The sequence below is a fragment of the Rhipicephalus microplus genome, chromosome 5 (genome assembly GCF_043290135.1).
Source record: "Rhipicephalus microplus isolate Deutch F79 chromosome 5, USDA_Rmic, whole genome shotgun sequence".
NCBI classification, from domain to species: Eukaryota; Metazoa; Arthropoda; class Arachnida; order Ixodida; family Ixodidae; genus Rhipicephalus; species Rhipicephalus microplus.
Window position 1 is genome coordinate 144224427 of NC_134704.1, and position 12638 is coordinate 144237064.

Here is a 12638-nt window from a genome sequence, read left to right on the forward strand (position 1 = left end):
CTTGCAACTAGTATTTGAAACCACGTGTTGAAGTGTCACACTTCAGCTACACATGTGCTTGTGAAATACTGTATTTCACCGATAATCACGCAACAGGGCTGAACGACACACTAAAGCCATTCTTGGACCGCATTGACACTTTTCCATAGCACGCCAGCAAAGCGGCAACCAGCGTAACCAGTTTCATTTTAATGGTTATTTTGCTATCCACGCGACAAAATACTTATGAAACGCTTGCTTGGTCTCATATCCTATCTCGCCTGTAGCTGGAGTGATTGCGTGACTTGCGTTCACGCTTGACAAAGTGGTCACAGCAGTGACAAAGCGAAAAAAAAGGAAAACCAATATAAAAATCTCATGATTCAATTATATGAGAAATAACAGCACACAAAGTAACCACTTATAAAATTTCAAGACTAAAAGAATTCACATAAAGCTTTTTATTGCCTTACAAAAATTATTTTTTTCTTTCACATTAGTCGGTGTTTCTTTGCAAATAAGGGCGCCGTACAATTATATGAGCTTCAAATCGTTCACATTTATCGCAACCAGAAAATTAAAGCAGAATCAACTGACATGTAGGAGAGCAGTGAAAATGGCTAGTTGGCACTGATTCATTCTGTTACAGCGTGAGAAGAACGAGGAAAGAAAGAGTGAGGCACACCTACGATAGGAAACAGCGCTGCCTAGTTCCCGTCACACTGTGACATAACGACTTACTACCCTGGTTTTACAACAATAATACAAGAATGTATTCATAAAAGGCATGTCAACAAACACCAACATGTGCTAATTGAACCCATAAAGCAACAAGTCATTAGGTGGCTCACGTGGCAGGCATTAGGCAATTACTATTTTCAACTGCGAAGTTGTTGAGCAAATCGTTCTTCACCTGCGTGCCAAGGAACTATCATAATCATAAATTGGCTAAATGCCACTACTCCCGACCGGTGCACTGAAATTGTAGAAGGCGGCAGTTAGCCCAACAAATTGCTGCGAAGTGACTGCAGCAATTAACGAGAAAATCTGCTCACCCGTACGTGAATTTCTTGACGACAGAAAAACAATTTTTTGCATTCAAAATTTCACACTGCAGCCTTTATCTCATTAGACGACTTCCTACCTGTTCTTCTATAATTATCACGTTGGTACATAGAATAATTTGTAAACACATGTTTTCTATATTTCTTAGTTAACTAATTAGCGTTGTGTGTTTAGTTTTCTTCACCTAAAAACTAATCTTAATACCCGTATTAACCCACAGTTTTATGAACAATTCCCCGAACTGGTTAAGAGTCATACCAGAAGGGTTAAACAAGCATTGATTGATATGTGGGGTTTAAAGTTCTAAAACCACCATATGATTATAAGATGTGCCGTAGTGGAGGTCTCCAGAAATTTCGACCACCTTGGTTTCTTTTACGTGCACCCAAATATGAGCATACGGGCCTACAACATTTCCGCCTCCACCGGAAATGCAGCCACCGCAGCCAGGATTTGATCCCGTGACCTGCGGGTCAGCAGCAGAGTACCTTGGCCACTAGACCACCGCGGCGGGGCAGGGTTAAACAAACAAGCGGTGGCGGTCAGCCGAAGAGTCACAATACTTAGAACGAGAGAATACGAGGGAACGCAAAAGGCAACGGCGGTTGCAAGACGCCGTACTGACGGTAGGCCTACGGCAACAACGGCATACCAGTGTTATGTATGTACCTGTCTCTGGTTTAAATCGAACCTGTTTGCGCTGCAGAATCAACCTAATAACAACATAGCATCACCTAGGTGAAGCCTAGCAACTATCTAGAATAAACCTAGAAAAAACCTGAATCACCAAGCTAAGGCCACGATGCGGCCTATAAAAGCAACCAGATTTGTCTTCAAAATCGTCGAGTTGCACTGTTTCGACGCTTGCGCTGCCTAGTGCAAGTTCCGCCAATTACTTTCTTAGGATGTGCCTACCGAGCAGCAAAAAACAGTCCCCGTGTAGTGTCTTAGGCCTGTACGCGCGCTACCCGCACAGCCGCACCACACGTACTGGAACAACTACCACACACAAGTGAAGGGTGCAAGAGCGACACTGTTTCGCCCTCCGCTAGCATGCGGCAGGTGTCATGCACACGTGGAACGGCTGTGTGGGCAGTGCGTGTGCTGGCGTTTAGTGTTTGTTGGTGGTTGCGAAAAGGCACATTCTATTATTCTAGTCGATGTGCAGGTGAATACTAAGACTATATAGCGTGCGCTAGACGATCACGCAGTAGGCTGTTTTCTTGCTTTGTTTCAAAAACATACGCTTTGAGGTGTTCGAGTTGCCGTTCAAGTAGGAGGCACGATTTTGTCGCCCTTCAGTGTGTGCTTCGGATGATCAAGATATTCTCAAAGGATAATCGGAATTTCAGGCACAAATTAGGAGAAGCAGAAGGCAGAGAAGGATGCTAGCGCCCTGTCAACAGGAGGCGTTACAGGGCATTAGGGATCGTCTAAGCCCTACCAGAGATCATGACCCGCCATACATATGACATATGCGCACAGTCCCTGAGTGTAAACAAAGGCGAACATCCCTACGTATTTTTGCACTTACCACATTCATCAAGAGGTGACATTTATTTCTTTGCTGGAAGTAGCTACTGAAAGCAGACTCACACATGTTCACCTACATATATATGTTAATCGACTGCTTCGGCGATTTCCCATTTGGTGCGCTCCTGGTGAGATTTTTAATAATTATCCTGCAGGACTTGCACCGCTATTGCGTTTTTTGATAAATTAAAAAAATGTTATTCTCTTGTTACTTAAGTCGTAATTACGCTGAATATATATATATATATATATATATATATATATATATATATATATATATATATATATATATATATATATATATATATATATATATATATATATATATATATATATATATATATATATATATATATATATATATATATATATAAGGGCTGTGTTCTCTCACCTGTCCATACAGTTGCTGGTTCTTCGATGCCCCGTAGTCATACTTTTGTGGCCGCTTTGATCTGACAAGCTGTAACAAATATACAAGAATGAATAGAAAAGTGCCAGTGAATGGAATAATGCTCCTCGACATACATCAATACATCACAGCACACAGATATGCATACTTTTCTACACTGAACTTTATTTAGAATAGGCTGACTCGAAGCTCGTTTACGCTGCGTCGGCATTCAGCCAACTTCGGCCTGCCGATTGTCAACGGCAAAGTCTGTTGTGCTGTTGGTCGGCATCGTGGTCGCCATCTTATTCGCAGGTTACCGATGCCAACAGTCTGTCTACTGCGTGCCTGATGCGCCTTCCACGACTAGTAATGCTGCCGGACAAGCGTAGGCTTGATCTCAACTCACACAAGAGGCGAGGCAGCGACAACAAGCGGACTTCCCAGCCCAGAGGAGTAGCGCCTATGCACTGACTGGGCAAGTACTGTATTAACTAAAAAGAAAACACCCTCCGACACTTTATCGTGAGTTTGTGGGGACAAGGATCAATACGCTCGAGAAGTACTTTGATCTTGGTGAGTTGGTACATTGTTAGGCGGAATAAACAGTGCAGAAAAGATGAGTACACAGAAATACAGTACACATACGAGCCCTGATGCGTACTGTGTTTCTGTGTGTTCGTCTTTTTTGCGCTGTTTCTCCCATCTATCAATAAATTCAGTGACTGCTAAGAAAAAGAATCAGATGGCCCACGGCTAATTACAAGTTCGACAAAACAGGCACTACGCAAACCACTCTCAGACCGCTGAGTCTACTTGCGCTGAGTCTCAAATGGCCTTATACCGCACGCCACGAGGATGAATGGAACGGGTATACCTCGTAGGCTTCCGACCACGAGGCAAGCTAGCCGTCTTGCGACCTGTATGATTTTTTGTCAAATTCAATTCAATTTTATTTCATCTGAGGAATGAGGGCAATCTCGGAAGACAACTTACGTTAATCGCTTGGTCAGAAGCCGAGCCGCCCTGTTCAGTCGGGGGCTTTCCGCTTAAAGTAACCTTCGCATATACATATGACTCTCACCTTGACAAAAAATTTTTAAATGCGAAGCATTTCTTAGTGAACCTCGGTACATTTGAGCGTATCTATCTATCTATCTATCTATCTATCTATCTATCTATCTATCTATCTATCTATCTATCTATCTATCTATCTATCTATCTATCTAGCCCCTTACGCTTCGGTGCTCTCGTGGTCATCGCCTTACCTTGGCATGAACGAAAACTAGCATGAGAGGGTAAGATGGTTTGACGAATATGAAGCGTTGCTCAAGAGTTGAATAATGTCAGAATCCCGTCACGCACGTCAACAAACACTTCCTGCAAGACAGTAGCACATACCCACGGGCGGCTACGTGCCACTGGTATGTGGGTATGTGCCACAGGTGATTGACACTTGTATCTACCAAAGAACGACGAGAACACACATGGGCAGTTTCAACGCATGAGCGTTAACAAATACCCGACATCTGTAGCGACGTCCTGGCGAATTAAAAAAAAATTGGCAGATCCCTCGTACAGTGGGAATCGATAATATGCGAAGCACGAATGAGAAGTGTTGATTTGTCACTTGAAATTCAGCACAACGTTACGACGTGGAGGTAAATGATGCAGTACATCGCTTCCCTGTCCTGATAATCATGTTTGGATGTGTCGTTTACTTTCGTCATCTATTCACGTCTAGTGACACCAAATTTAGTATATGTAAAGCTAGCAAAACGGCCGCGAGCATGCTATGAGCGTGGTATGTTGTTATGTTCCTACATGAATCGCTAGCCAGGATTATCATGTTTGAACCAGTCATATATTTCGTCATCAATTGACGTCACGTAACACCAAGTTTGGCATATGTGGAGCTAGCGAAATGGCCGTGAGCACATCATGAAGGGCCCAATATACTCCAATGTACAGCGTTGACGCGCGCACGCTGGGCACAGCGACACTACGATAGCAAAACGCAAGCACTTATAATCTGACGCCAGGCGCGAGGAGCGTCCGTCGGCGCGGCCCGACGGCAACCGGCGCGAAATGCGACATGCTGCATTTCGCGCTGATGCGTTACCCAGACAACACTGCATCTCCCTCTTTTCGTGACGGAGGGACGCCGTACGCGCTGAAACGCGCATGGGTCAAAGAGACGCAGCGCGGCGCATGCCTGCGAGTAAATGGCAGGACCGGCGCCTGGCACGGCAACGCCAGTGTGACGCGACGAAATGAACGCCGGTGAGCATGCGCACAGCATCACGTCGAAGTGTATTGGCGTCTTGACTGTGGTTTGTAGTCATGTTCTCACATGACACGCATCTCATGATTACAAGTTTGCACCAGTCACACACCTTCGTCATCCATTGGCGTCGCGTAATATCGTGTTTGGTAAACGTGAACCTAGCGAAATGGCCGCGAGCACATCATGAGCGTAGCATGTAGTGATGTTGTCACATGACATGCATCTCATGCTTATCATATTTGCACCAGTATCATATCTTTATCATCCATCCACATTCCATAATACAAAATTTGGTATAAGTGAAGCTAGCGAAATGGGCGCCAGCGCATCATGAGCATGGCATGTAGTCATTTTGTTACATTACACGCATCTCATGATTACATGTTTGCACCAGTCACGTACCTTCGTCATCCATTCGCGTACCGTAATACCGAATTCTGTATATGTGACGCCAGCGAAACGGCACCATGAGCGTGTAACGTAGTCATGTTGTTACATGACATGCATGTCATGATTTTCTTGTTAGGGTCTGTCGCTTCTGTTCACCATGCAATCATGTCATACCATACTAGTTTGGCGACATGCCATGGGAACGAAACCACCGCAAGAACTGTAGGACCATGGAATTTAAATCATGACATTCATGACATATTATTATCTGTATGTGATTTGGGTATGAGCCTCTCGGAAATGTTGTAGGCCCGTGTGCTCAGATTTGGGTGCACGTTAAAGAACCCCAGGTGGTCGAAATTTCCGGAGCCCTCCACTACGGCGTCTCTCATAATCATATGTTGGTTTTGGGACGTTAAACCTCACATATCAATCAATCAATCAATGGGTATGAGCCTCTGGTTAGCGGGAAACAGGCTGATTAGAGAAGAGGACGTCGGGCTAGCCAGATAGGCCTTATTGTCGCTGCTACGCTATACTTCGAAAAAGGTTACTAGTTATTCCATTTCTACGCTATACTTCGAAAAAGGTTACTAGTTATTCCATTTCTCAAAATAGGCGTTAGATTGACGGTGGAAACTGCGCTAAGCTTTGGTGCCTCAGTTTTGGGACATAGCCACAGGGATGCTTTCAATGCCATTTGCGATTATACTCAGGCAACCAAGCGTATACCTTTGTGATCTTCAATCAAATAATTATTATTTATTACTCCCCATGGCAAAGTGAAGTAAACGCAGCTGAGTGGTAATCACAACACCTGAAACCTCAAAATTGCTCAACTTGAATTTTCTATTTTATTTCTCGTTTGCTCCTTTTTATGTGGTTTTCTTACATAAGTCAAATTAAAATACAAATTCATTACACATAGTTCAAATGATCACAAAAAAACTCCACTACACTTTCTTGGCCAATGCCCCTGAGTGGGTATGAGCCATCAGCCCAAGGAAACAAACAAACAAACAAACAAACGAGATAGGCCTCCGGTGCACGGCCCCTGCAAGTCTTCCAGTACGCCAATACAGCGTAATAAACACATTTCTAAACGTAACAGAGTGGTGGAGGTGCTGGGTACAGCACGTCGACGAACGACGGAGCCACAGCTGTTAGAACTTCGCCAGAGCCGTCGTCTTGCTCTTCTGCCACCGACAACAACCGTCATGGCCGAGAGCGAAGGTCACGGCTTCTCAACCACGCAAAGGTCAGTGCTGGCTGCACCTCGGTATCGCTATATGGAACCCCGCCCATTCGCGGGAAGAGCAGGGGAACATGTGGATGCGTGGCTGACACATTACAAAAAGGTCATCCGGTACAATGGCTGGGATCCCACCAACCAACTGGGACATGTCACGCTGTTTCTTACGAAAACCGCCTTGATGTGGTACGAAAACCACGAAGATTCCTTAACAACGTGGGACAGTTTCGCCGAAGCACTCAAGAAATGCTTCGGCGACTCTGATTCGAAAATGAAAAGCGTGGAGCGCACGGTAGCTCGAAGAGCCCAGACTCCTGCAGAAACGTGTGCCTCCTCCATTGCGGAGGTTCTGATGCTCTTCAAGATCATAGACCCATATATGTCTGCAGAGGAAATAATCGAACACACTCTGAAAGGTATAGCAAAGGACGTCTACAATTTTTCGATAGGCAGGGGAGACCTCACTTTCGTCTCCACTGTCCAACGTCACTGCCGTACTTTCGAAAAGCTGAAGACCCATAGTATTGCCCCGAAATTTGGAAGGCTGGCAAATGTAACAACCGTCGCCACCGTCGACGTAAACCCGCCTGCCGACCTTGCCGCTACTATGCGGGCAATAGTGCACGAAGAGCTACAGCGGCAAGACACACTGGTCAACGACACCATCCATCATCCGCCTGCGTGTTGATCCTATTACCCGGCGTCGTTCGCTCCTCTGCCACCATCGATATGTGCGACAGATTTTAGCGAAGCTGGAACTTCCTGGTCACGCCGAGACTCATTCGCGCCTGACCAGCGGTATGACCGACGCCTTCATACCGGCCCCTCTCCACAGAGACGGGCAGTTCCCGTTCAGCAAGCTGATCCACTCCATTCGGGTAGGTGACCTTACACAGGGCAGCGCTCTCAGCAGTGGTTCGGCGAACGACCCCTACCCGTCTGCTACAACTGTGACATCGAAGGCAACATTGCCAGGTACTGCAACTACCAGCAGCCGACAAAGTACGGCCGCTCACCGAGAACCCACCTGTCTGGCTTTGCACGAGCACCAACGTTCTCTGGAAGCGCATCCCACGAGATACCAAGGCCGCTGCGAAACCGTTCTCCGGCCTCTGACCACTGTTTGACACCCCCGCCAGCCCCTCGCTCTAATCAGTCGCCGCCTCCGGAAAACTAGTCTGCGCGACCGTTGGAGGTGAGGTCGCTGGACAGTCTTCGATTTCCACAGAAATGCCTCCTTTCGTTTGCATGTTTAAAAAATGGTTCGTGTGGTAATCGACGGTGTCTCAACACTGGCCTTAATGGACACAAGTGCAACCATATCAGTGATGAGTCTAGCATTCAAACTCCTTCTTGAACGAAAGGTTATGTTTCGTTGGGACCGTGCTGATACATTTCGTGGAGTGAGTGGAGATGTCTTACAACCTGTTGGTGTCTGCACAGTGACTGTTAGTTTGGGTGGCCAGAATTTTATTGCTGATTTTGCTGTTCTCTTTCATTCAACGCATGATGTAAATCTAGGACTAGATTTCCCGAATCTTTGTGGTGCCACTGTCGATTGCCGCACAGGAGAGATTACAGTACATTCCAATGTTCCAGTAGCGTTATTGAAAAGCCCGCCCTTTTGGAAAGCACCCTTTGCGTGTCCATGGACACAACTGTACCAACCTCATCTACCAAGTGTGTTCCTGTCGTCAGTTTCCCTGCAACCTAGACGACATTTGATGCCACCGTACAGCCCTTTCACCTTAGCTGCATAAAGAAAAATGTGCTAGTACCCTATTGTACGTTGTTGGTTATGCGAGGGCATACTGGTTTGTGAGTGATCAAAGGCTCCAATGAACCTTCGTTACTGCCGGAGGGTCTACAACTTGCTAAAATCCGTCAACATGAGATGTTCTCCCTTGTCATCCTTGCAGAAAGTAGTTATTCTCCGGGTAAGCCCGATTCCAATCATTTGCATTTCAGGGACACCTCCATAATGGCAATGATTGACAAGTCTTTCAGCACCAACGAGCGTAATGACCAGGCGAGTATTCTGCGCAAACATGCTGGTCTTTTCGATTTCGCACAGCTACAGGCTCCACTGTCGTTCCCTGCTTCTCGTGTAAAGCACCACATATATACGGCATACCATAGACCTCTCCGACAAAAGCCATACCGGGTATCGCCTTCGGAACGCGCAGTGATAAGTGAACATGTTGGCAAGATGCTAAAGAAGAATGTGATTCAGGAATTTTGCAGTCCGTGGGCCGCTCCCATAATATTGGTCAAGAAGAAAGATGGAACATGGCAATATTGCGTTGACTATCGCCGTCTCAACGCCATCATAAAGAAGGACGTGTACCCACTACCACGTATTGATGATGCTATAGACTGTCTTTCATCAGCCTCCTACTTTTCGTCTGTTGACTTGAGGTCAGGGTATTGGCAGATTCCCATGCACGAGGAAGATAAAGAAAAAACGGAATTTCTAACACCAGATGGACTTTTTGAATTCAATGTGATGCCATTCAGACTATGCAATGCGCCTGCAACTTTAGAGCGCTTCATGGACAACATTCTGTGTGGTTTGAAGTGGGAAGTATGCATGTGTTATCTGGACAATGTTGCAATTTTCGGGCGCACTTTCTGTGAGCACAACACACGCCTCCACCTCGTGCTGAACTGCCTAAGCAAAGCACGCTTGGCCCTCAGCTCAAATAAATGTTTCGGAGAGCGCCAGACACTCGTCTTTAGACACTTGGTGAACAAAGAAGACATACGGCCGGATCCCGCGAAAACGACTGCAGTGGAGGCGTTCGAGCAACCTCACTCAGCGAAAGAACTACACAGCTTTTTGGGCATCTGCTCATACTTCCGTCGATTTATCCCTGGATTTGCCAATATCGCGCACCCACTCATGCGTCTGCTTCAGAAAGGCGTGCCGTTTGACTGGACTCCGGAATGTACGTCCACTTTCTTGAGTTAAAGTTCCTTTTGACATCCCATCGGATTCTTCGACACTTCCATCCTCTGGCTCCCACAGAACTTCACACACATGCTAGTAGTGTCGGTGTAGGCGCCGTGTTGGTTCAACGCTTGGATACCAAAGAAGATGTAGTTGCGTATGCAAGTTGCTCGCTAAGCAAGTCCGAGCGTAACTACACCATCACAGAGTAAGAATGCCTCACAGTATTCTTTGCAGTGCAGCGCTTCCGGTCCTACCTGTACGGATGCCCCTTTACCATCATGACAGATCATAATTCGCTCTGCTGGTTGGTCAATTTGCGTGACCCATCTGGTCGACTAGCACGCTGGGCACTCCGTCTGCAGGAATACGACTTTACGGTTTCCTATAAAAGCGGTCGTCGTCACGCTGATGCAGATTGTCTTTCACGACTACCGCTTCCATCGACTGGCTGCGGCGCGGGCAACTTCGACACCTACATCGCGCCATTGGACCTGCCATTTCCCGATACCAACGCCTTTAGAATTGAGCAGCAAAGGGACCGCACCATACAGGAGCTCCTTCCGACCGAGTCAAGACCATCGGCGACTCACTTCTGCATGCGCGATGGGCTTGTGTACAAAAAGAACTATGCTACGACCGGCTTACGATATCTTCTCGTGATTCCAAAGAGCCTTCGCGTTTCCGTCTTGCAGGCTATGTATGATGACCCAACGTACGTCCATCTAGGCACAGCGAAAACTCTTTGTCGGCTTCAAGAAAGATTTTACTGCCCGAAAATGCACTAGACGACCGAACAGTACGTCTCTAGTTGAAACGAGTGCCAACAACACAAGCGCCCTACCAGTGCTCCTCCAGGGCGATTACATCCTATTCCACCCCCTAGAACTCCATTTCAGCAAGTTCGGATTTACCTTCTAGGTCCCTTTCCGAGGTCTCCTAATGGCAATTGCTGGATAGTCGTATGTACCGATCACTCAACACGGTACTGCGAGACAACTGCTATACCATCGGCAACTGCAGCTGACGTGTGTTTATTCATGCTGCGTTTTGTGGTCCTACGACATGGACCTCCTAAAATTGTTATCAGTAATCGTGTGTGACAATTCACTACAGACGTGGTGGAAGAGATGATTCGTCTATGTGCTTCAAGCTTTCGGCACTCTACGTCATATCATCTCCAAACAAGCGACCTGACGGTACGGACTAACAGGACTCTCCCGAACATGCTTTTTATGTATGTCGCAGCAGATCACAAGAACTGGGATAGCGTGCTACCTTTTATCACTTACGCATTTAACACCGCACTGCATGAGACTACCAGCTACGGTCCGTTTTTTTTCTTCTGTATGCTCAGCCACCTCGTTATACCCTAGGTACCGTCTTCCCGTTTTTAGACCACCATGATTCCGGCATATCCGAGATCGTCTGCCATGCAGAAGAAGCCTGACGTCTTGCTTACCTGCGCTCCCTCGCTTCGCAAGATCGCTCGAAGACACGTTTTGAGCGTCAACTTCGACACGTGACGTAAAATTGCAGAGACCATGTATTGCTGCGGACGCCAAATAGGAAACGTTGGATGTGTGAAAAATTGCTGGCACACTATGCGGGACCTTATGTTGTTCTAGACCATATAAGCGTTGTAACTTACTGCGTAGCACGTCTTCATTCAATTTGCCGACGATCTGCAAAAACTGAACTTGTACATATAGCACGTTTGAAGCACTATATTCCCAGAGAGACTCTAACTCACCCGGTGGACTTCGTCTGCGTGGAGGTAAATGCTATGCATATGTGATATGAGCCTCTGGGTAGCGGGGAACAGGCAGATTAAAGAATAAGACGTTCGGCTAGCGAGATAGGCCTCCGGTGCACGACCCCTTCAAGTCTTCCAGTACGCCACAGCGTAATAAACACATTTCTAAACGCAACAATATATATCATGATTTTCAAGTTATGACTAGTCAAATATGTTTTTCATACAGCGATGTTATACCATACCAAGTTTGGTATCGATACTATTATCTAAACGGCCAGGAGAGCTAAAGGTTGTACGTGGATAGATAGATAGATAGATAGATAGATAGATAGATAGATAGATAGATAGATAGATAGATAGATAGATAGATAGATAGATAGATAGATAGATAGATAGATAGATAGATAGATAGATAGATAGATAGATAGATAGATAGATAGATAGATAGATAGATAGATAGATAGATAGATAGATAGATAGATAGATAGATAGATAGATAGATAGATAGATAGATAGATAGATAGATAGATAGATAGATAGATAGATAGATAGATAGATAGATAGATAGATAGATAGATAGATAGATAGATAGATAGATAGATAGATAGATAGATAGATAGATAGATAGATAGATAGATAGATAGATAGATAGATAGATACGCTCAAAGTTGCCGAAGTTTGCTAAGAAATACTTCGCATTTCATAAGAAATGTCAGGGTCCCAGCAGGAATCGAACACAAGCAATCGGCGTGGCAATAAAGCATTATACCACAGAGATACGCCAGGTCTCTCAACTACTTTTCAAATAGAGGCTAATCTTCGTGAAACGTTAGTAGTGGTTGCAGTGCTGCCTACCCAACTTTATAAATATTACATATGTACTATTTTGATACAGCCGTCACGTCGAGTTAACGTCAATTGTGGTTAGTTGCCGTTTGCCGAAGTTCATTTACGTAGCAGTGTCCAGGGCCAGCATCCTTGCGAGCATCATCGCTTCATATCAGCTTTTGTTCTTAACTAATACACGTGTTCTAG

At 45.6% G+C, this 12638-nt stretch overlaps 1 protein-coding gene across 1 annotated transcript in view; it reads right to left on the reverse strand.

The window, feature by feature from the left end:
* LOC142817583 (lipase lipl-1-like) overlaps window positions 1-12638 on the reverse strand; it is a 40125-nt gene that overhangs the window by 2004 nt on the left and 25483 nt on the right. Inside the window, exon 9 of the mRNA XM_075894633.1 lies at window positions 2969-3037. Within this exon, the coding sequence (XP_075750748.1) occupies window positions 2969-3037 (69 nt within the window). The remainder of the gene's footprint in view (window positions 1-2968; window positions 3038-12638) is intronic.